Below are 25,430 nucleotides of genomic sequence, written 5' to 3'. Positions count from 1 at the left end.
ATACTATTAGAACAAGTTGGAATCAAGATTGCCAGGAGAACTGTCAATAAACTCAGATGTGCATATGACACCACTGTTATGGCAGAAAGTGAAGAGGAACTAAAGAGCCTCTTGATGAAGGTGAAAGAGGAGAGTAAAAGTCAAGTGTTAGTTGCTCAGCTGTGTCCAACTCTTTGCGACCCCATGGACTTAGCCCACCAGGCTCCTCTGTCCATGGAATTCTCCAGGCAAGAATACTGGAGTGGGTTGCCACTCCCTTCTCCAGGGGATGTTCCCAACCCAGGGATCAAATGTGTGTCTTCTGCATTACAGACAGATTCTTTACTCTATGAACCACCAGGGAACATTCAAAAAAATGAAGATCAAGGTATCTAGTCCCATCACTTCATGGCAAATAGATGGGGAAACAATGGAAACAGACAGATTTTATTTTCTTGGGCTCCAAAATCACTGCAAATGGTGACTACAGCCATGAAATTAAAAGACGCTTGCTCCTTGGAAGAAAAGCTATGAAAAACCTAGACAGCATGTTAAAAAGCAGAGACAACAAGGGTTTTTCCATTAGTCATGTATGGATGTGGGAGTTCGACCATGGAGAAGGCTGAGTGCTGAAGAATTGATACTTTTGAACTGCAGTGTTGGAGAAGACTCTTGAGAGTCCCTTGGACAGCAAGGAGATCAAGCCAGTCCATCCTAAAGGAAATCAATCCTGAATTTTCATTGAAGGGACTGATGCTGTAACTGAAGCTCCAATACTTTGGCCACCTGATGCGAAGAGCCGACTCATTAGGAAAGATCCTGATGCTGGGAAAGATTGAGGGCAGGAGGAGAAGGGGACAACAGAGGGTGAGATGGTTGGATGGCATCACCGACTCAATGGACACGAGTTTGAGCAAGCTCTGGGAGATGATGAAGGACAGGGAAGCCTGGTGTGCTGAAGTCCATGGGGTCTCAAAGAGTCAGACATGACTGAGCGACTGAACAACAACAATTAAAACAAATTAAAACTAGTATGTGATAATATCAACAAGTGCCTGAAATGTATTTTGTAAGTTTACCATTCATGCGTAACCAAGAATAAACTCTTTAAAAACTAGGACCATAAAGATATACTTAGATATCTCAAACTCATACTAAGCATAAAATATTAGAGGTGATCCTACTAAAGTAAGAAACTAAATACAGATATCTGTATTATTTTACATTGTAGTAGAGTTCTCATCAGAACAAAAAGATATTAACAGACAAAAAAGAGGAGAGCTATTAGGAAGAATCAAAGCCATTATTTGTGGTTATGATCATATCCCTGGAAAACTGAAAGTTAGCACTGGTAAAAATCAATAGATGTTCTTACATACATTTCCAATTAGGAAAAAGGAAAATAAATGCTTCTCAGAACACTATGAGAAGGGAAACCTACAAAAAAAGTGAAGTAACTGTGGGGAGGAAAATAAAACTACCAAATGTTACTGATAGAACTAGAAAAAAAAATCAACTAAAACACTGAATAACTGGAAAAATATATATTTTTCTTACTCTGAATATTGTAAAGATTTTAATTCTTCCCATATTAATTTACAGATTTAATGTATTAGCAAAATACTTGGCAAAATAATTCTTGAAGAATAAATATGTAAAAATACCTGAAGTTTTAAGAGATTTACTAGAGGCAGTTTGAAATTCCAGATAACTAAAATATCTAGCTACAGATTTATTGTGATATTTTACAAATCAGATACTAGTAGGTATAAAAAATATAATCTATGGTAAGGAACTATTATAAATCATTGAGGAAAAAGCTGAATATTCAATAAGTAATACTGGAATATTTTGCTAACCATTTGCAGTAAATTAATTTGAATCCATATTCCAAAATATATTGCTCAAAGAGTTCGAATGTAGAAAATTATATTTAATATAATAAACTATCTTTTTTTAGGATGGTCTTTTTAAACTGAAAAGCAATGAATGATGTCGTAAAAGGTAAATTTCACCATAATTTTAAAAAGTAGGAAAAATATGTGAAGTAATAAGGAATGATACCTTTTATGTGCTAAGAATTCATTCATGTCAGTAAAAGACACCAGGACACTGCCTAAATAATATAAATGGACAGAACCATGACTTAGCAGATTTAAAACAGGAAATACAAGTTAAAGAATGTGATAAAATATTTACCTTTCTAATAATCTAAGTACACCCCCAAAACATGCATTTCTTAGATTTTTCACCTCAGGGAAGTTTTATAGAGTGAACATCCTCAGTATTGACAGGATGGGCCTCCTCTAACACTGCTGGTGGGAGAAGTTGGCAGTATTATTGGGATGACAGTTTTGAAATATGTGTGTCGGAGTCTTTGAAATCTTCATCTTTGCTGGGAATCTTTTCTAAACATGAACATACAAATAAAGTGGACAGATACTTGTGCACAAGGATAATGAGGCGAATATTCTGTAATCGTGAAAATGGAAACAGTCTGCAGTATTATACAGTTTAAGTGAATCTTGATACTTTAAGGAATATGACCTTGAAAATGTTATGAAAAGTTTCTACTGAGGGACAGAAATGCTTACAACATTATCTTAAGTGAAAACTCAGGGTGAAAATACTCTGTGTATGATATCACACTCCCTCTTTTTTAAACCGCAGGACAAATCCAGGAAGAGCTACAGTGAAATACTAATGGTGGTGGTCTCTGTGGTGGTCCTGTGATGACCATCATTTTCTTCCTTTTCTGTATTTCTCAGCTTTTCCAGAGAAGATACACATCCCTTTTAAAATCAGAAACATTTCTGTAAATCGAAGGAAATCTGAATGCAAATTTTAATGAGATTCAGAAAGATTCTCCTCAGGCTTAATAGGAAAAGCTGTCAGGGTAGCCCCTTTCCACAGTGTGGGATCCAGTCATCTCAAGGTCCAAGCTATTATCCCACCACCTCCTCTCCAATCTTGGAACTCCAGCAATCTGTCTAAATATTAATAATTTCTGAATTAAAATTACTTTCATTGATAGTCTTCCTTTTCTATTTAATAAAAAAAATTGTTTTACATCCACCCATAATTTTTGTATAGTTTTATATTTTATCTTCTTTTTCATATTTCCTTTAACAGTAAGCTCTAATTAAAAGTATTCCCAGGCAAGTGTATTTTATCTTTTACGTGATTTAGGGGTACTATATAGTTTCTGTTGATATTTAAATACATTGCATGGAGGAGATCAATGAGAACTTGTACTTTAGGTAATGCCTCAAAACATTTTTCTTTTGCAGGATTGGTAAGCTTATCCGACTTGTTCTTGCTTATAAAATGATGGTCTTTTATCCCTGCCTCTTGCTCCTCATCTGGAAAGAATTGTTATCTTTCAGGGATTTGCACTTACTCATCCCACCAGTCATTTCAGATGCCTACTCTTGTAGACAGGTTCAGCCTCATCCTGCCTACTACTAAAGGTTGCCTATGGATCATGTGTATGTTAAACTGTTTTATCCTTTGCCAACTCAGTCTGTTTGGTGAACCACGCTGTGAAGAAAAGCATTGAACCTTTGTGTGGGAAGTTAAAACAGAATGGATGTACTCCCCTTAAAGAACCTAAAATCATGGAGGCAGGAAAAAAGGTTTTAAGAATTATAAGAAGGAAATAAGTAATGATTGTATAGAGAAAAGAGCAGAGGGTTGTTTAAGCATTTAGCTTGACCACACACACACACACACACACATAGGGTTAGAGAACATCATTAGTCATCTTGGTACAAAGTATTATATGAAATTTTTAACAAATTAGTAGTGATGCCCAATCTTCTCACTTTATTATGTTCCTTTTTTCCCCTCTATATTTTACATTCATTCTTCCTTGTTTTGAATTGCTTTTCCCATCACATAGTTTGTTTTTCCTACGTTTTTAGGGCCTGCTGGAGCAGAACTGTATTTGTCCCAGTTTTACTTCCATGTCTAATAAAATATTCTAATTGTGCTATATTTCACAGTATATTCATCAGTTACACTTTCATTGTTCCCACAAAACCAAGCAAATATATGGCTATTTGAAGACACTATTTTAATTACTGGAAAATTAGCTGGTAAGTACTCTACTTCTTCTTAACTAGTAAGTAAACACTTGAAAGTGACTGTATTGTATAACTGTACTACTTCACCAATGGATCAATGTTGATTATAAGGTGGGAAAAATTTTAATTGAACTGGGATGACTAGTATTGACTATAAGTTGACCTGAACCGATTCTTATTTCACTATCAAGCTATAGCATACATATTTTTTTGTGTGTAGTGGGACTCATTCTCTTTTATCATTTTAGCCACCCTCAATAGAACATTTGACTTTCAGAAATACTGGAAAGAGTTTCTGAACTTCTCAAATCACAGCTCTTTCTGGGCTTTGGTGGTTGATGAAATTGGGAAAAGGACTCAGACCTTTGGGGCATTCTCGTCGGCAGGTCACCTTCATTCCTGCCTCTGACATTAATCTTGCTGCCTTCGAGGGAAAGGTCTGAGGCTGGGGAATTCAGTATCTACTGAGCAGACATGATTTGCCCCACTCACATGTCCCGAGGGCAGGAATACAAGAAGCCTGATTTGGGCTGTGATTCAAACTGTGTTTTCCAACTCTGCTTAGCAACCTCGAAGATGCTAGCTTTCATCCTCACCTACCTCCTCCCCTCCCTTAACTAGTCCTTAGGGAACATCCCAGCATTTTGTAACTCTTACTGCATATTATGTAAAACGTCTGTAAATGACAATAATTCACTTATTTCTTTTGGGAAATCAATGTTTAGAACCAAAGCATATTAGGAATGACTGGTAAAAGTAGAAAATCTTAGAGTCCAAGACAAGAGTCATGGTAAAGAAACAGTTTTTGAAATTCTTCATTTTTAGAAGCTATCTTATTTAGTCCTAATGTATTAAAGAAAACCTAATACTATCATTTGGGAAAAACTGGGGCTTGATTAATCTTGGAGTCATTTACTGAGCGAAGTAGTAGAATCTCTCACTCTTGCACTGATTTTGCTGGTGCACAGCAGGATGGATGTAGAGCTGTGTGTGAAGGGTAAAAAGTAAATAGGACCTGCATGTGTGCAGAGAAAGGCCATTATCTTGACATAGTCCCACTCCTTACTGGCCTCTTCAAACTCTTTCCATTTTTCAACTTTCCGCCCCTTATTGTCTATTTTCAAATGAGTTCTCATTTCTGGTCACAAAATGGCTTTTGCGACTCCTGGACATACCTGCTCACATTAAATCTAGTAGGGAATAGCATGTCTTTGCCCCTAGAAGTCCAAGCAAAATTCACATTGTCTGTGCTCAGATGCTTAGTGTGTCCTACTCTTTGTGATCCCATAGACTGTAGCCCACCAGGCTCCTCTGTTCATGGGAATCTCCTGGCAAGAATACTGGAGTGGGTTGCCATTTCCTATTCCAGGGGATCTTCCCAACCCAAGGATCGAACCCATTCTCTTGCATCTTCTGCATTGGCAGGTGGATTCTTTATACTGTCTGCTGCCTGAGAAGCCCAAAATCCACGTTGGGTCTCACTAACTGTGGTTGGCACAGGTTCTATCACTCAGCAAGTCACTGTGGTCAAGAGGACAATGAGATGCTGTTGATTGCTTTCAGCCCATTCTAGCATGCTCCAGTGCCTCTACTCTTGTTGCAGAAATGAAACCCCAGATGTGCCACATGGGTCAACGTGTGGTTCCCCAGAGTGAAACTCAAAGGTGAAGAAATTCTGGGCAGATGAATCAAGCTCAAGCAGGCTCTAGCCTAAATGTGCCTTGTGTGATCTAAGTTCAGTTCAGTCGCTCAGTCGTGTCCAACTCTTTGCTGCTCATGGACTGCAGCACGCCAGGCTTCCCTGTCCATCACCAACTCCCGGAGCTTACTTAAACTCATGTCTATCAAGTCGGTGATGCCATCCAACCATCTCATCCTTTGTCGTCCCCTTCTCCTCCCATCTTCAATCTTTCCCAACATCAGGGTCTTTTCAGAGTCAGTTCTTCACATCAGGTGGCCAAAGTATTGGAGTTTCAGCTTCAGCATCAGTCCTTCCAATGAATATTCAGGACTGATTTCCTTTAGGATTGACTGGTTTGATCTTGCAGCCCAAGGGACTCTCAAGAGTCTTCTCCAACAACACAGTTTCAAAGCATCAATTCTTCGGCACTCAGCTTTCTTTACAGTCCGACTCTGACATCCATACATGACCACTGGAAAAACCATAGCTTTGACTAGAAGGACGTTTGTTGGCACGGTTATGTCTCTGCTTTTTAATATGCGGTCTAGGTTGGTCATAACTTTTCTTTCAAGGAGCAAGTGTCTTAATTTCATGGCTTCAGTAACCATCTGCAGTGATTTTGAAGCCCCAAAAAATAAAGTCTCCCACTGTTTCCACTGTTTCCCCATCTATTTGTCATGAAGTGATGGGACCAGATGCCGTGATCTTAGTTTTCTGAATGTTGAGTGTTAAACAAACTTTTTCACTCTCCTCTTTCACTTTCATCAAGAGGCTCTTTAGTTCTTCTTCATTTTCTGCCATAAGGGTGATGTCATCTGCATATCTGAAGTTATTGATATATCTCCCAGCAATCTTCATTCCAGCTTGTGCTTCATCCAGCCCAGTGTTTTTCATGATGTACTCTGTATGTAAGTTAAATAAACAGGATGACAATATACAGCCTTGATGTTCTCCTTTCCCGATTTGCAACTGGACATTGTTCCATGTCCAGTTCTAACTATTGCTTCCTGACCTGCATACAGATTTCTCAGGGGGCAGGTCAGATGGTCTGGTATTCCCATCTTTTGAAGAATTTTCCACAGTTTGTGATCCACATAGTCAAAGGCTTTGGCATAGTCAGTAAAGCAGAAGTATATGTTTTTCTGGAACTGTCTTGCTTTTTTGATGATCCAGCGGATGTTGGCAATTTAAACTCTGGTTCCTTTGCCTTTTCTAAACCCAGCTTGAACATCTGGAAGTTCACGGTTCATGTACTGTTGAAACCTGGCCTGGAGAATTTTGGGCATTACTTTGCTATCGTGTGAGAGGAAAGCAATTGTGTGGTAGTTTGAACATTCTTTGGCATTGCCTTTCTTTGGGATTGGAATGAAAGCTGACCTTTTTCAGTCCTGTGGCCACTGCTGAGATTTCCAAATTTGCTGGCATGTTGAGTGCAGGACTTTGAGTTAAAGAAAGGGGCATTTCTTGTTTATTCAGATCTGAATATAAAATAATCATTATAATAAGATGTTAGTAATGTTTTAGAAATAACTGGTTCACTTAGAGTAACATGTCCTGACCAGTAGTGCTATGCTTTCTGTGCATTTGTTTTGTTTATTGGCTAATGAGGTTTTCTTTTTCCAGATGCCAAATCTCAACCAAGTGTTCAGTTTTCAAAAGCCTTAATTAAACTACCCAACAACCATCATATTAGCAATGTTACAGGCTACCTTACAGTTCTACAACAGTTTTTGAAGGTGGATAATTTTCTGTATACAACTGGCATTACTCTCAATAAGTCAGGTATTTCCTAATTTTTATATAATCTCTTTATAAAAATAGTACATATTCAAATTCTATTTATTTAGATGTTTGATATTAATTTACACTTTGGAGGAGACATCAGTTTTGAAACATAAACACAGTTATTAAAGTGTTTATAGGCAGTCCTTTTATTCTAGTACATTATGAAAGAGATTACATCAGAACCTTATGCATAAATTACAAGTTAATGGGGAATTTAATTTACAGGGTATTTTTATTCAAAGTAGGTAAACAAACTATAGAAAACAGTAATGTTTACTGTAAAATTTTGCAAATTAAAAAATGCATTTAAAAGTGGAAATTTGACTAAGAAGTTTAGACATATGATTTGACCAGTCATTCTCAAATTGATCAGAAGTGTCAATAATTGTTGGAAACAAAAAAGTTTGTAGATTGGAGTGAGCAATTGGAAATTTTGAAATATTTGAAATACTTCAAGTAAAAGGGTAAATATTGAAAAAGTATATTTTTCAGTTTCAACAGTAGTAATATGTAAGGCTGTCATGACCTAAGTTAAGGAGGTGATGGGATTTTACATTTTATTTAACAATTTACTTATGAATGACCCCTGTAAAAGCTGTATCTTTCCTCTGTACATCCATACTTGTTCCACCATTTCTGCCACTTGTTGCCAGTAAGAAACTCCACAGTTTTAAAAATCACCTCAGACAATCTGTAATTTTTATGGTTTCACGTGAGTCAAATTTTCGGTCCATATCATTTGGGGGCTAGTCAGAAATTAGAGTAATAAGCAAATACGTGTTATGGTTACATAGGCATTTTTTCTACCTGCTGTAGCTGATGTTATTGATACCCCAGGCAGATGACCCTCTCTTCTGTTACAAGCCTAAATATTTCCTACTGCATGTATCTGTGACTCTGCATAAGGGCATTCCCTGGCCCAGGAAGTAGACTGAGCCCTCACAAGAGGCAGGCTCTCAAGCAGTGACAGAAAAGAGTACGTAAAGTGTACACACCTCTTCATTAACACATCGTGTGTTGGCTTCCTTCCTTCTTCTGTATTACTCCTCCATTCCCTCAGTGGTGGGTGCTTCCTTCCTTCCAAAGTGTTATTTCAGGGTCTGCTTCTTGAGGAAGCCAATCTAAGACACCTGCCAAAGTTTTCCAGGTATAAGTTATAGGATGCTCCAAATAAAAGCATTGCAAGCATGGTAGCCAATATACACTATCACAAATGAAGCTCATGTTGCCCTGGAGGGTTTTTATGAACAAGACTCATTAGATTCAGTGGGAGGAAGTTATAATATGTTCTGCTCTTCATCATTTCTCTACCACCTGCTTTTGAGATTGTTCATTAGACGTTTCAATGGTCCTGAAGCTGCTAACATTTGAAAAGTCCTAGAGCCATGGTGTCAAATGAAAATGTTCTGTCCTGCCCAATATGGTAGCAGTTAACCACAGGTGGCAGTTGAGCTCTTGAAATATAACCAGTGCACTGAGGAACTAAATTGATAATTTCATTTAAATTGAAATTGCCATATGTTGCTCATGGCTAATATACTGATTGCACAGTTCTAGAGTTCTGTGAATATGAAGATGCTTTTTTAAAGTCTCCTCATTGTCTTTCAGACTCTTTTTTCCTTTTCTTTTAGTTGGCCTTATCCCAAATGATAGGGTGTTGACCTCATCAGTTTCAGACGCATTCAGTATGTGAAGCCACTGACTTCACAGACCCGAGGGGTGGAGTTAAGAAAGCCAGCTGGTTTTACAGTTTGATATGAGATATTATAATTACTCACATAGTACTTTTTATAGTACATTACTTACCAGTGCAACTAGTCTACAGAATATGTATGGCACTATTTTGCTTATCTTATGGATAGAATTTTAGGATGTTTACAAAGGTTAAATCTGTTACATTTAACAGAAAATCTCCAATAAGCCCAGTGGTTGCCCTGTCTGATAACTGGAGATACATTCCCAGGTTCGGTGGCAGCGATAATTAGAATTCCTTTCCGTGGCCTCATGCTGGTTCCATCTCCCTCTGCGCTCTCATCTGCCTTCTTACACATGCCAAGATCACTTCTGATTTGGGGGATTTGCCCTGGTTTCCTCTGCCTGGAAGGCTCTTCTCTGAGGTCTCTGCATGGATGGCACCTGTCATTTGGCCACTGCTCAAATGTCTCCTCAGAGAGGCAGCCTTCCTGATGGTTTTGTAGGTTTTTAAAAACATCAAATTATTGAAATAGATAACCAACAAAGGCCCTACTGGATAGCACAGGGATCCCTGCTCAGTATTAGATAACAACCTAATGGGAAAAGAATTAGAAAATGAATAGATACATGTATATGTATAACTGAATCACTTTGCTGTACACCTGAAACTCTCACAGCATTTTTAACCAACTATACTCCAATGTAAAATACAAGTTAAAAACAAAAAAATATTGACTTTTAGATTCCAGTGACATTAAATCAGAGGACTCTGAGAGAATTAGATCATTAGGCTCATAACATGATGTCTCAGTGTTACATAAGTATAGCATTTACTTACGATATATTTTATAGTTTAAAAATCTTCGAATAGAATCTAGTATCTATTTGGTATTACACTGGATAGCTCTGGTTGAAATAGAGGAACTAGATATTTTAGGCCAATATTAGTTTATTGTTAATATTTGTTGTTAACAGTTTGTGCTTTACATATTTTAATGAACTGTCTTCTGTTTTTAGGTTTTGAAAGCATTGAATTAACTCCTCTTGCTGCAATATGTGTGAAAATATATTCTGGAGGAAAAGAATTAAAGGTGGATGGCTCTATTCAAATTTCTCTTCCTCTTCTACATACAAATGATGTAAGTGCAGGCGATCACGTACCTGCCTGGACATTTGATATGAACACAGGTATGTGAACTATGGGAAAAAGTTCTGAATATTTGGAATTTTTTGAATATTTGCAGGTTTACCTTAAAAATAGGTTTCTATTGTTATTAAAAATTTTCAGCTTTATTAAGGTACAATTGACAAATTTCTATTTTACATAGAATATTAAATTTTAATATTCCTTATTATTTAAACATTAATATTTATATATGAATGTTTTATCTTTAGTAGAGCACTAAATCAGTAATATTATAATTTTAAGCACTTTATCAGTGACCAAAAGTGGCCCCACTTTGATTAGTATAATAAAATTGTAGGGAAAATGATATCACTATTATTTTAAAATAGCATTATTTACTCACATTCCCATGTTTTATATTTTGAGGTTCTTATGGGTTTTTGCTATGATAGTGCTAATGCTTAGTTGCTCAGTTGTGTCCAATTCTTTGTGACCCCACGTTCTGTAACATGCCAGGCTCCTCTGTCCATGGGGATTCTCCTGGCAAGAATATTGGAGTAGGTTTCCATGCCCTCCACCAGGGGATGGTCCCCACACCAGGGATCATACCCAGGTCTCCCTTATTGCAGGTGGATTTTTAACCATCTGAGCCACCAGCGAAGCCCAAGAATACTGAGCCTGCCCCTTCTCCAGGGTATCTTCCCGACCCATGAAGCAAACTGGGGTCTCCTGCATTGCAGGTGGATTCATAGGCAGTATAAACTTATATCTAAAAGCCTGGATAAAGCAATTAATAAATGTATGCAAATTTCATGAAAATAAATAACATTGTATTCTGTGTGTATGTGTGTGTGTGTGTGTGTGTATAAAGGTAGAAAGTGATTATTTTCCAAAAAAACACTTCGGTACCAATTTTGTTTCCTGAGATTAGCCTCCTAAATAGCAACTGGATGCATTTTTCTCTTCTGCTTCTCTTGGTTTTGTTTTTCCATGTAAATAAAGTGGAGTCCTGATCAAAAAACAAAAAAAGATGATCAGTCCCCCACAACTGAAAAGCCCCGGGGTAGAGCTGTGTTGGATTAAGTCACGATGCACAGACTAGACTGATTTGTAGGGCTTGATTTCTTTCTCATCTGTTTCCTCTGTTAATAACCTTTCTGAAATAGGATTTTCCTTTGGAGTAGCAGGAAGGCCGTAGGCGCTCTCACTTTATACTACCCAGGTTAAAGTCCAGAAGGTAGAGAAATTCTTTTCCTATAGCTAGTACACAAGCCCTTGGAGTCCGTGCATTTCTAGAAGGAGGTTTGCATGCCTATTCTCAGAACAAATGTCTGTGGCCTGCAAATAGATTTCATAGATTTATTTAGGCTTAAGTCATGTGTTGGAGCTGGGACTGGAGCCCTAAACTAATCATGTGGACTAAGAAGAGGGAGCAGTGTATTCTCAAAGAGATTTGGAATTGAGGTTTCATTGTAACTGAAAAGGTACGTAGTGAGGCACAAACATGTTCACTACAGAAGATAAAAACAGATATGTTATTTTTAAAAGACTGGAAATTATGTAAGTAACAAAGGTAGTTGTAAGCGACAAACTCTTCTTTCAACTCTATTCTGCACTCAGAAGTTTCACTTCTGGTCACCAAATGTGAGGGTATTTTTCTTGTACCCTCCAACATGAGCTAAGTGTCCTAAAATTTCCTTCAGTGGTCCGTCTAGTCAAAGCTATGGTTTTTCCAGTAGTCATGTATGGATGTAAAGAAAGCTGAGTGCCAAAGAATTGATGCTTTTGAACTGTGGTGTTGAAGAAGTCTCTTGAACTGCAAGGAGATCCAACCAGTCCATCCTAAAGGAAATCAGTCCTGAATATTCATTGGAAGGACTGATGCTGAAGCTGAAACTCCAATACTTTGGCCACCTGATGTGAAGAACTGACTCATTTGAAAAGACCCTGATGCTGGGCAAGATTGAAGGTGGGAAGAGAAGGGGACGACAGAGGATGAGATGGTTGGATGGCATAACCGACTCAATGGACATGAGTTTGAGTAAACTCCGGGAGTTGGTGATGGACAGGGAGGCCTGGCGTACTGCAGTCCATGGGGTTGCAAAGAGTCGGACACAGCTGAGCAACTGAAGTAAACTTACTGAGATCCTATCTACCTGGAGTTAGTGTCAGATCCCGCAGGTTAAAGGCAAGCTCACAACCTGCAACTCAAGAGGCCAACTGCAAGTCCAGCTTATCAGCCATGCTCCTGCTGCGATTGGCTATAAGTTGGAAGCTTCAGTGACCCTCTCCTCAAGTTTGGTAACTTGCTAGAATAGCTCACAGGAAGACAGGTTACTAACTAGGTCATCGGTCTTCTGTAGAAGGATACAGTTTGGTAATAGCCAGATGAAAGAGATGCACAGGGCAAGGGGTTTGGAGCCACAGTGCTCTCTCCTCTGGGCGCATCACCTTCCTAGCGCCTCCACGTGTTCACCAGCTCTGCTCTCTGAACCCTGCAGTTCAGGGGCTTTTGTGGAGGCCACAGTATGTAGGCATGCTTGATTAAATCTTTGAACACTGACAATTGAATTCAAGGTCCAGCCCCTCTCCCTTCTCTAGAGGGTTGTGTGGGGGTGGGGATGAAAGGTACATGCAGTTGGTTCCCCTGGCAACCAGCCCCCATCCACTGGGACTTTCCAAAATTCACCTCATTAACATAAACTCAGACATGGTTGAAATTAGCTTGTTGTCAACAAGAAAAGACACTGTTTCCACCTTTATGGATCTTATCACATAGGGAATTACAAAGTTTTAGGCGCTCTGTGCCAGGACTGGGGATTCAAGACCGTATATATAAATTTCCTATTATAAGTCGCAGTGTCACAGTGGTATGGTACTGTAAAACACTGGATTAAAAGCTGTAAGACCTGGATTCTGTCCATTTACCAGCAACATGATGTTGAACAAGTCACTGACTTATTCTGGCCTCAATCCCCTGACTTGTTGAATGAGAGAATTGTTTCAAGGCACTTTAAAGAAGAATATCTGCTTTGAGTTCTGCTTTCTGATTGTTTCTCCTGAAAAAAGCCTGTGTTTCTCATGTACCTTCCAGTGGCAGAATTTTTGAATTGATTCATCACATGTACTGCTTAAGTTTAACGTGACTATTCAAAAAGCAGGTTGACTCACTCCCATAATTTCATCTATATACATCATTACAATGAATCAGTAAACCAAATACATAGACCAAACTTATAAACAAGCTTTGTAATGCTGGACTTCATAAAAGATACTGGTTTTACTGAATTCTTTTTTCTGTGGTTGATATTTAAATGAATCAGAATAGCACTTTTTAAAAGACGTTTAGTTCTAAAAGAACCATGCCAGCAGTACTAGAACAAAACACCATTTAATAAAAATATTAATAAGGTCATAAAACACATACTATAAGCATTTAATGAGAACCCCAGAGCAGGTAACAACCATCTGTTGATAAATTTGGATTTAATTACATTCTTACTAAGACATATCTCAACATACACAATTTAGACATTATTTGGAGAGTATGATTTCCCTAAGTTGCTGCTAAGTCACTTCGGTCGTGTCCGACTCTGTGCAACCCCACAGACGGCAGCCCACCAGGCTCCACTGTCCCTGGGATTCTCCAGGCAAGAACACTGAGTGGGTTGCCATTTCCTTCTCCAATGCATGAAAGTGAAAAGTGAAAGTGAAGTCGCTCAGTCGTGCCCGACTCTTAGCGACCCCATGGACTGCAGCCCACCAGGCTCCTCTGCCCATGGGATTTTCCAGGCAAAAGTACTGGAATGGGGTGCCATTGCCTTCTCCAACTCTTAAGTAGATACCCTTTTTATATTTATATAAAATTTATATTGATTTTATATATGATATAAAGTTTATTTATATTGATTGTATATTCTTTGGTCATAAATTATTCTATTTAATATAATATATTATGATATATATTATCCCATGAAAATATATTGTCACAGTTTTCATCTTTGAAAATATCCTACAAAGTATTCTGTACATGACTATCAGCAAACTCCTATTAGCATTCAAGATATATAAGGTAACTGATTAGTACTTTTTTTTGCCTTCCTTTTTAGGTGCGTGGGTAAATCATGGCCAGGGAATGGTCAAGGAATATAACAGTCATTTAATTTGGACATATGATGCACCACATTTGGGCTACTGGATAGCAGCTCCACTTCCAGGAACTAGAGGTATGGTAAAAATGAAACAAAATATAAACTTAAAAAAATCCAATAGTCATGCTGAAACTGATATTAGTTTCCCATTTTATTGTAAGCATTGCTACTTACTGTATTACACTGGAAAAAGCTCCTAGTCTCTTGATCTCAGCTTTATTTTACTATAGTAAAATTAGAAAATATCTATATTTTACTATATTTACTATAGTAAAATATAGAAAATATCTATATTTTCCAGATATATAGGGAAAGATTAAGTTCCATGAACTCTAGGGTCCTTTACAGCTGTAATACCTGATGAATCTGAAGTACAAAGTTTATTCAAATGAAGAATTTTCTTAGTTTGTTTTTTATAAATGAATTCTACCCAGATCAGTTAAGAGCTTTTGATTGCAAACAACAGGAGCAGAGTTTGGATAATTAGAAATATGTAGTAGGATATCAGGAGTTTGCAGGATCCTAGGGAAGGCTGAAAAAGCAGACTGTAAAAGGCAGGAATCCTAGAGGACCCAGTTAGCAGACCTGCTCCACTGTCTTTGGAAGATTGCTGCTTCAAGATAGCGGAACCTAACCCTTTGCAGTCTTTTCCTCACACTGTTCCTGATCTTTCTAGGGATGAAGAATTTGCAGACTTAGATCATGAGCATTTTCCTTGGTGGGGGTGTGGTGGGGACGAGGGACTGTTGAATAATAGTGTCCCCAGTGTTCATAGGATAAGACAGGTGATGGCCCAAATGAAGATTGGCCTGACATGTGAACAGAAGGTGGGCAAAAACCAAGAGCTGTGTGCTAGAAATGGTCTTATTCATATTCTAGGAGAAATAAGTGTTTCATTTTTCCTGGATTTAACTGGTATCAAATTAACATGGTATCAGTCTATCTATATACTTTGTACTTAGAAAACCTACATCTTGAGTTGTGTAAAAGTCTCAAAATTCTCAAACATTGCATATCTCATCCATTAAGTCATCTTAAAAAAAGAAATACTCTAACCAGCTGTCATGTAGCCTGGCTGCACCGTGGGCCGGCAACCACTCATTAGGTCTCCTGGGTGTTCACTGGTATGAGTTGAGTTGCTTCTTGGTTTTCCCTGCTGCACACTCTGCTAAGTCAACTCTCCAGCTGTCAGCATCTTGTTGCTCCTGTCTTTGATCTCATTCTCCTTTAACCTGTGGACATGTATATTTATAAAAACAAGACAGAGCAAAACTTTCAGTGTCCTTTTTGTAAAGTTTAGGGAAAGTGTAAAAGCTGAATGCATATGTCCCTCCTTCATCTTTAATTGGGTCAGAAGTAATTCTTTTGGTTTAGCTAGTGTCTTGGCTTCCAGCTGAAAGGCAGCTGCAACCTGGCTATTTCATGCTGTTCAGGAATAGTCCTTGTACATGCCCTGATCCAGGTTACGGATAACATTTTACATCCATTTCTCAGTAGCACTGTATCAGCTAACTTTGTTATGGCTGCCTATTTGAAAGCTTTGAGTTTTTTGAAAGTTTTTATGTAGTTTATTTTTATTTTACATTTGACAACCTTCCATTTTTAAACCATGCAAGGTAACAAGACTTTATTTCAAAAATGAAGCTAAAATAGAGTATTTGAGTAGAAGAAATACGAGCTATTAACCATTATAATCATGAGGAATGTTCTGTTTTTGTTTCAATGTAGTGCTTATGAGTTTATATTTATCCAGAAAACAGAGGGTGATTGCTTTTGTTGTTTATGGTGCAAAATATCATGCAGTCTTGCCAGCTGTCTGATCTTATTGTATTCTAAATTTGCAACTATAAAATATTGATGAAAAAGAACAATTAATATTTAATAGTTCAACTCAACTAAATCCAAGTTATTTCATTTCTGATAAAAATAACCACAGGAGCACTTGAGTTTTACAGAGAAATGTGGTTTCCACTAAAAATATACCATTTATGCAAGATGACTGAATTATAAGAGCTGAAGTAATTTTCTAAAATAGAAGTTTTATTTTGGCTTTTATGTTGGGAACAATTTTGTGTGAATCGGAGTACTAACAGAAATGTAGGATTATTAAGATAATTTCTAGTTATGCTTTTGAAAGGTCCATATGAAAAATATGGGTAACATTAATTTGATTGTAGTTCTGGCTCTGACAGTAATTAACAGAGTGAACTTGAAATAGGTACTTACCCATCTGAGTATTAGTTTTCCTTTTTCTAAATTGCAGGAGTTGGATATGAGGATCACTCATGTCCCTAAACAGTTTAGGATGCAAATATTACTGTAAAATCAAACTGGTTTTGTGATGGGCTAGTTAGTGTCTGGTGTGCTGAAGCTATAATTTGGTTAATAATATTACTAAATATGTTTTTAAAATAAATCTTAAACCAATTTCTAGAAAAAATATTAAGTGCAAAAAATTAAAATCAATTAGTTTTTCACATTATTATAGGTAAGTAGGTAGCTGAGTATAGAATTAAACAAGTACCATTAATTTTCAAATATCAGAATGAAAATTTATGTAATTTTCTAACTTTCTGACCTCTCTTGGGCACGTGCATACACACTAACACACACACATGCAGTTGTATGCTTTTCTGCTGTTGTCATACACGTAAGATCTGGGACAGATGTAACAATGTCAGCCTCTTAATTCCAAAGGTGAGTTCTGTTGGAATTCTGTGGAGTGAAAATTGCTTACATTACTCAATTGTGAAAACGTATATTCAGATATTCTTTGGAGAAGAACTTGAATTTCACCCAGTTATAGTCTAACTACTCTGTTGCAGCTCTGGATCGTAAATAGTAATCTACAGATAGAGTTGTTACTTTTATCTTTTTTCTTTGAAGAAATTTCATATTGTGCGATGCTGTGCTTGCTTGCCTACTCAATATGATAAACATTTTATTTTCAGTTACCAGTTAAAAGAGTATTCAGTACTAGAGTGCCCGTTCTTCTATAACCTTGACATTTCATTTAACAACAGTGGTATAATATAGCCAACACTTGCTGAGTGCTTATCATGTGCTAAACACTGTTCTCAATATTTTATTTAATCATTGTAACAGGTATGACAGCTGTGCAGTGAGACATAAGTGAATGAAGCTTGCCCAACACCACACAGAAAGGGTGAAGCCAGGATTCCAGTTCAGGCACTCTGGCTTCGAAGTCTGAATGCATAAACAAAACACTGCTTCTCCAAATCCTTTAATGTCACTACACTTTGGTCAACTTAGATGATGTAAAAGTTAAAGGATCTAAGTCTTTGTGTGTCCTTAGTCTTTCCAGTGTCCTTGGTGAAGTTGAAAGCCTCATGCTGGACTTTTTCTTATGGTTGAGATGAGCGGAAAATCAGGTGTCTCATCACCCCCAATACACATTAGAATCCAGTTGATACTAATCAGTAGACTTGTATACATTTCTGAGCAAAATTAAGTCCTAGTGATGTTGAAACATTACCTCAAGGTAAGTTACGTCTACTTTCATGCAGGATATTCAGAACCTCCACTGATCATCCCCATGCTTAGTCTGCTTTTACTGCAGTTAAGCTAATTCCAGGGGCTTCCTTGGTGGCTCCATGGTAAACAATCTGCCTGGCAATGGAGGAGATGCAGGTTTGATCCCGGGGTTAGGAAGATCCTCTGGAGAAGGAAATGGCAACTCGCTCAAGTATTCTTGCCTGGAATATCCCATGGACAGAGGAGCCTGGTGGGCTACAGTCCATGGGGTTGCAAAAGAGTCAGACATGACTTAGCAACTGTACAAACACAACAAAGTAATTACCACAACATTGTGTATATGTGTTCTCATAATGAAGAATAATGGGTCACCGTCTTCTGCTGGGCTTAGTTTATGGGGATCATGGCGCCATGTTATTCTAGAGTCCTGTCAAGGAGTTACAACTTGATTCTTCAGGCCCCCTAATTTTTGCATTCTCATTGGTCTTTTCATCCCTGTTTACTTTAGCAAATTCTTTTTAAAGAATTTTAAAGGATTCTTTTTATCTTTAAATTTTCTTTTTCAATTGAATACAGCTAATATCAACGCTCACTATATTCTATCTCAAAACCTCTTTGCACAAAGCTCTCTTTAGAAATATTTTTGTTCCAGCACACATTTTGCTACCACATAATTTCGGTCACTATTTTTACTACCTCCTGCAACAGTTTCCTTACTGCTTGACTTGGAAGCCAGTGTCACATATTTTAAGTTCTGTAACAGCAGGACTTTAGCATCTTGGTATCATTTTCTATAACATTCAGCATCAGTAACAAATAAGCCTGCTCTCTATTTGTTGCTTTCATTTTGTGACTGTTGGGCTTGACTTGGTTCAGTTTTAAGATTTTTTCTCATTCCAGAACCTAGGTTAAAAGAATAGCAAAACTTTAGGATATACTTTTCACTTAGTAGAAGACCTTAGCAGAGGACAGGCAGTTTATACAGTCTCATTTAAGGTGCTCATATCTCACTGGGCACAGCAAGTCAACTGATTAAATCTAACGGGGGTAGGGAAAATATTTTCCATCCACAGAGAAGCCTGCCATGGGAGGGGGACAAATTAATAGACCTGTGTACACATCTTTAATCTGCCTCACCCAGGATAGGACACAGTTGAAAGTCTGACCTAAAGTAATATATTTTCTCTTTGTTATTTTGAACTATTTAGGGTCAGGTATGAATGGAGATTCAAAGGACATAACTGCCTACCACACAGTATTTCTTACAGCCATATTAGGAGGAACAATAGTCATTGTCATTGGATTTTTTGCTGTACTTCTTTGTTATTGCAGGTAAGAACAACAGTAATGTGTGTGAACACAAACTGATATTAGTGTCATGTAAATTCTGTGTGTTACAAAGTTTGTAGAAAGCAGTGGTTTGATATTTAAAATATAGATTAAAATAAAAAAAGATATATTCTAACAGTAGCATTATATATATAAAATAAACGTGAGATTTTTTTTTTTAATGAAACCTAGATAAGTTTGAAAAAAAAAATTTTTTTTTTTTGCCTTCTCTTCTACTCTAGGGATAAGTGTGGTACTCCACAGAAAAGAGAAAGAAATACCACTAAACTTGAGGTCCTCAAGAGAGACCAGACAACTTCAACAACTCACATAAATCACATCAGTTCAGCCAAAGTTGCATTAAAAACCGAGGACAAATCACAGTTATTCAATGCCAAAAGCTCCTCGTACAGCCCTCAGAAAAAGGAATCATCCAAGGTGGAAGCAGAAGAAAGAGTTTCCATGGTGAAAACTCGGGACAATTTAAAAATCTACAATGAAGATGTTTCGTTTCTGTCAGTCAATCAAAATAATTACTCCAGAAACCCAGCACAGTCTTTGGAGCCCAATGTGGGGTCCAAACAACTTAAACATGTTAACAACAATATGTCTTCGTCTCTAGGTGATACGCAAGAGGAAAAGAGGTACCTCACAGGTAATGAAGAGGCATATGGGCATCCCCACGTTCCAGAGCAGATCATGCACATCTACAGCCAGCCCATAGCCATCCTTCAGACATCTGACCTCTTCCCCACTCCAGAGCAGTTGCATCCTGCTAAGTCGGCTACTCTGCCAAGAAAGGGACAGTTAGTCTATGGCCAACTGATGGAACCAGTAAATAGAGAGAACTTTACACAGACATTACCAAAAATGCCAATGCATTCTCATGCCCAGCCCCCAGATGCCAGGGAAGAGAACTTCCCACTGGAAGGTCAACAGAGTTTGCCATCCCAAACTTCAGATTGGAGTCGGTATTCAAACAGCCTCCTGGAATCTGTTTCTGTTCCTGGAACACTAAATGAAGCTGTTGTAATGACTCCCTTTTCATCCGAGCTTCAAGGAATTTCAGAACAGACCCTCCTAGAACTGTCCAAAGGAAAGCCCTCCCCCCACCCCAGAGCCTGGTTTGTGTCTCTTGATGGAAAGCCGGTCGCACAGGTGAGGCACTCCTTCATAGACCTGAAAAAGGGCAAGAGAGCCCAGCGCAATGACACGAGTCTGGACTCTGGGGTGGACATGAATGAGCACCACTCCAGTAGAAAACTGGAGAGGGAGAAAACGTTCATCAAAAGCATGCATCAGCCTAAGATCCTTTACTTAGAAGACTTAGACCTGAGCAGTAGTGAGAGTGGAACCACTGTCTGCTCTCCAGAGGACCCAGCTTTAAGGCACATCCTAGATGGAGGGAGTGGAGCCATCATGGAGCACCCTGGGGAAGAGTCCCCAGGAAGAAAAAGCACCGCTGAAGATTTTGAAGCCAATATATCCCCTACTAAAAAAAGGGGCAGACCACCACCACTAGCCAAGAGAGATAGCAAAACTAACATCTGGAAGAAGCGAGAGGAACGCCCACTGATTCCCATAAATTAACACCAAGAGTGGTTGTGTCTCTGTTGTCTCGTGCTGTTTATTCTTGCTTTTTATTGTAAATTGCTGTGTGAACTTCTGAAGAAGCTGAGACTGAGCAATCTCATGGTCCCTGGACATGTCTCAAGCAGAGTAAATAGTAAACTGGTAATTCAGTAGTGAGAAGGCTACCAAGAAATGCTTTTTTCTGGCCTATGCTTTTTATTTATTTTTGGGTGATGAATTTGAAGTATCTGAGGGTTCAAAATGTAAAATAGTACCTGAAATTGTTGCTCAGTCATCAAGTTGAGCCCTGACTCTGAAGAATAACAGTGAAAAGTGTACTTCTAAAGTTGCTAAAGTTCAAAAATACTGCTTTTGCTTTAACTACCCCTGTGAAACATTTAGAAATGAAACTGTATTACTCTTGTGAAATGTTACTATTATATTCTCCACTGCATATACTTGAAAATAACTGGATAAATGTTCTGGATTGATGTTATTCTAGAGTTCAAAGGCCAAACCACATTTTCTTTCATTTTAAACAGCATGTATATTGTATCAACCCAAAAGTAAATTCCATACTCACCTAAGATGGGCAAGAAGCTACTTGGTTGTTAGAGAGGGAAATGCCAGCTCTTTGGTTGTTTTTGGATAAAACTTCACAGAATAAAAAGATGTTAGTTTATCTAGAAATCTGAGAAATGAATGTTCTGATACTGAATTTTTACTTAAAAATTTCTTGCCCCCTTCCCCATTACCAAAAGGGGAAGTGAGCTTAGCTGTCAAGAAAATTTTTTACCAGTCTTTAAAAAAATAAGTCATTCCTCCCACTCCCCAATCTTTAAGGCTCACTGATACATATAGACTGAAATTACTTTTCAGATATTTCTTCTATTCAAAAAAAGTCACTTAAACTATTAAACTTGATTTTTAAAAATCAATGAATTGAAAGTTTCTTATAAGCATCCAAACTTAAAATATGTGGAGCTAAAGGAAATAAACGTTTCAATTTTTTCTGAAATGTCAAGCAGAAAAAACGTGCCATTTCTCTTGAGATTCAAGAATACCTTCAGGATCCCAGGTATACATCCAGATTTTTTTGTTGCTGACATTCTAAAAATGTTTGGGAACAACAGTTTCAATTTCACAGGAAAAGTAAAAGATTTTTATTAAATCACGTAAATGCTTTTAAGTTATATAACATTTTTTTTCCAGATTTGGAAGTAATATATTCTTTCCATCATAGCAGAGAATTAGTGTGAACACATTCAAGAACTGTTTTTAAATTTTAAGTGCTTTCAACTCTGAATTATCATTCATGTCCTAAAAATGAAATTTTGTTAATTAAAATCAACTCATCTCATTTTTCTTAAAATTTCCATAAAGGCAAATGTCTGAAGCAGCTTACCCTTTTCCTTGGGGCGGGGCGGGGGCAGGGAATGAAACTAAATTGCTTTATTTCTCATGCACTACTAATTAAGATGGGAGCAACATAGAGACCCAAGGCACATAAACAAGTTGGTAAGAACTAAAATTAACCACATTAGCTTCAGTCAAACTGTAGATAGATAGACAACAAAAGACAACAGCTTTTCCCCCAAGGCAGTAGACTTCAGCCAGGTTTTCCCTGTAACCATTTCTGAAGCATAGAACCTGTCAGATAACATTCCTTTCTGTATTAACCCAAATAATTTAAAGATCTAGGTAAAAGTTTGCTATATTCTACCCCAATCCATAGAAGAGAGAAATGTTTTGGTTAATTTACTACATTTACTTTTTTGAGGGAGGGGGTGATAAGGTCCAAAATTAGAGGCAGTTTCTTACTGGTTTTACACAGAAAGATGTATTTAAGGTGACATAAATGAAAATGATTTGGAAAAGGTTAAGGAGTTAGTGCTCTGCTGAAGTGCCTTTGATATAGACTTGCTTTATTAGAAGGATATGATAACATCTTTCTTAAATGTGCATTTTCTTTCTGTTAGCCAAATTAAACAGATGTGCAGTTTTTATTATAAATATAGACCTAGTGTTTCACGTTGGAACAATGAATTTTGCATGCCAGTAACATCTCTTTGTGTATTTAATTCTTTTTTCAGTCTAGTTTATATTGATAACATTATGTTGGAATGAAGTTAGAAACTATATAGTAATGTACTGACTTTGACATTTTAAGTGTATATTTTTCCCACCCTTAAAAAATGTTCAATCTCTCATCTTGGTAATGGAATACACACTTTGATATAAGGGTATGCCATTAAGGTATGCCACTTACTCATTCTTGTGTAAAGGAAATGAGAAGATGTATCCCCAAGGGCTTTTCTAGAAATACTTTTGTTGGTTTCAGAATAAAATCTTATTTTTTTATACACTGCACATTCTGTTCTCAATTGGGAAGTATAGGTAATTCATCTTTTTCTAATGATCCAAAATGTGTAACTTCTCATTTGTGAGTAGTTCACAAATTTCCTGTTAAAGAGCTGAAGCCATCTACTTTTTCTTAACCCAAGTGATAATAAACCGGCAATATTCACAACTTTCTTAAAATTTTTAAATTGAAAACCACCACAGTTTTTTGCAAATGAAAACCTTGAGAATTTTAGTCACAAATTGTTAACATTTGTGGATCCTTTGTATATACTTTGGATATAACTTAAAAGCAAAATTATCCCTCAAGGAACTGATGGATTCATTTACTAAAGCACAGCTATATGTATTTTTGAATACATATGATATTGAATTTGTAAAATCCATTTGTATGACATTTATGCAATTGTATAGGGATTACGCCCTTTTATAATACACAGTATACCACGAAGGTCACAAATATTGAGGAATAAAAGCACTTCTTTGCTTTGGCAATCATTTTCAGATCACTTTCTGTATGTTTGAATCCTCTGGTATCAATACATAGTATAAAGTTTTGGGGATCTTTGGGTCAAATGATGTCCCTCAAAACTTCCAGGAAGGTGAAGCTCAAAGTTACGTATTCATTTATAGGGAATGAGTTACTCATTTCTCCGTGTACTAGAGTTGTAAAGAATTTAACTATGTTAATTTCCGTCTCAGAACTAGAATTGACATTTTGCCCTCCGTTTCCAGGTGTTTCTATCTTTTGTATTCTCTCCTCAGAGGAATCTCACATTTCAGTGTATTTATGCCATCACTACTATATTTACTGCTGGAAATTGTTAAAAATCTGATGATTTGTAAAAATGTTAAACGGTTCATTAAAGATAATAAAATCTAAAAATGTATCTGATGCACTGTTTTATTTTGGGTAAACTATGAAACATTCCTTCCTAAATTGTTATTTAATCTGGTAGATGAATATTCAATTATTTTCTTGATTACACTCCCTATAGTAAAATAAATATTTGAATACCCTATGTTTATATAATGAACTTGATTTCTCTTTGTATTTCATGTTCTCCAAAGTTCACATTTGACTATTAAAGCTGAATATAGACAAATCATTTTCCCATTCAATGAGAAGACTTTACAAGATAATGAAAATGAAAGTGTTAGTCTCTCAGTCATGTCCGACTCTGTAATCCCATGAACTGCAGCCTGCCAGACTCCTCTTTCCATGGGATTCTCCAGGCAAGAATACCGGAGTGGGTAGCCATTCCTTTCTCCAGGGGATCTTCCTGACCCACAGATTGAACCCCAGTCTCCTGTACTGCAGGCAGATTCTTTACCATTTGAGCCTCCAGGGAAGTCCAGAAAATATGACAGCTATTTTTGGAGTTGTAGTTTTTATATTCTAAGTAAAAACAATAGAGTACACCCTCCCATATCCCCTGTAAAAAAAAAAAGAAAAAATTCTTTTAGCTTTAAACCTAAGACTAATGATAACACTAAGGCTGTTTGCTCAGTTAATTGAACAGTGCTTAGGTTCATGTATTGGGTTGGCCAGAAAGTTCATTTGGGTTTTTCCAGATCATAGAGAAAAACAAGAGAATTCCAGACAAACATCTACTTCAGCTTCATTGACTAGGCTAAAACCTTTGTGTGGATCACAACAAACTACAGAAAATTCTTAAAGAGATGGGAGTATCAGGCCACCTTACCTGCCTCCTGAGAAATCTATATGCAGGTCAAAAAGCACCAGTTAGAACCGGACATGGAACAATGGACTGGTTCAGCACTGGGGAAAGTGTACATCAAGGCTATATATTGTCACCCTCTTATTTAACTTAAATGTGGAGTACATCATGTGAAATGCCGGGCCGGATGAAGCTCAAGCTGGAATCAAGATTACGAGGAGAAAAATCAACAACCTTACACGTGGCGGAAAGTAAAGAGGAACTAAAGAGCCTCTTGGTGAGGGTGAAAGAGAGTGAAAAATCTGGCTTAAAACTCAACATTCAAAAAACTAAAATCATGGCATCCAGTTCCATCACTTCGTGGCAAATAGATGGGGAGAAAAGTGGAAACAGTCACAGATTTTGTTTCCTTGGGCTCCAAAATCACTGCAGATGGTGACTGCAGCCATGGAATTAAAAGACACTTGCACCTTGGAAGAAAAGCTATGA

At 37.4% G+C, this 25,430-nt stretch overlaps 1 protein-coding gene across 1 annotated transcript in view; it reads left to right on the top strand.

The window, feature by feature from the left end:
* The window catches only part of FAM171B (family with sequence similarity 171 member B), a 76,106-nt gene extending 51,957 nt beyond the window's left edge, over positions 1 to 24,149 (top strand). The window contains exons 3-8 of the mRNA XM_019969654.2: positions 3,984 to 4,076; positions 7,369 to 7,527; positions 10,243 to 10,413; positions 14,461 to 14,577; positions 19,206 to 19,329; positions 19,569 to 24,149. Of these exons, the coding sequence (XP_019825213.2) occupies positions 3,984 to 4,076; positions 7,369 to 7,527; positions 10,243 to 10,413; positions 14,461 to 14,577; positions 19,206 to 19,329; positions 19,569 to 20,916 (2,012 nt within the window). The 3' untranslated portion in view covers positions 20,917 to 24,149. The remainder of the gene's footprint in view (positions 1 to 3,983; positions 4,077 to 7,368; positions 7,528 to 10,242; positions 10,414 to 14,460; positions 14,578 to 19,205; positions 19,330 to 19,568) is intronic.
* The last annotated feature ends 1,281 nt before the right edge of the window (positions 24,150 to 25,430 follow it).

Source organism: Bos indicus, chromosome 2 (assembly GCF_029378745.1).
Source record: "Bos indicus isolate NIAB-ARS_2022 breed Sahiwal x Tharparkar chromosome 2, NIAB-ARS_B.indTharparkar_mat_pri_1.0, whole genome shotgun sequence".
NCBI classification, from domain to species: domain Eukaryota; kingdom Metazoa; phylum Chordata; class Mammalia; order Artiodactyla; family Bovidae; genus Bos; species Bos indicus.
Note: the sequence above shows the minus strand (reverse complement) of the source record. Positions and strands in the feature narration are given on the sequence as shown.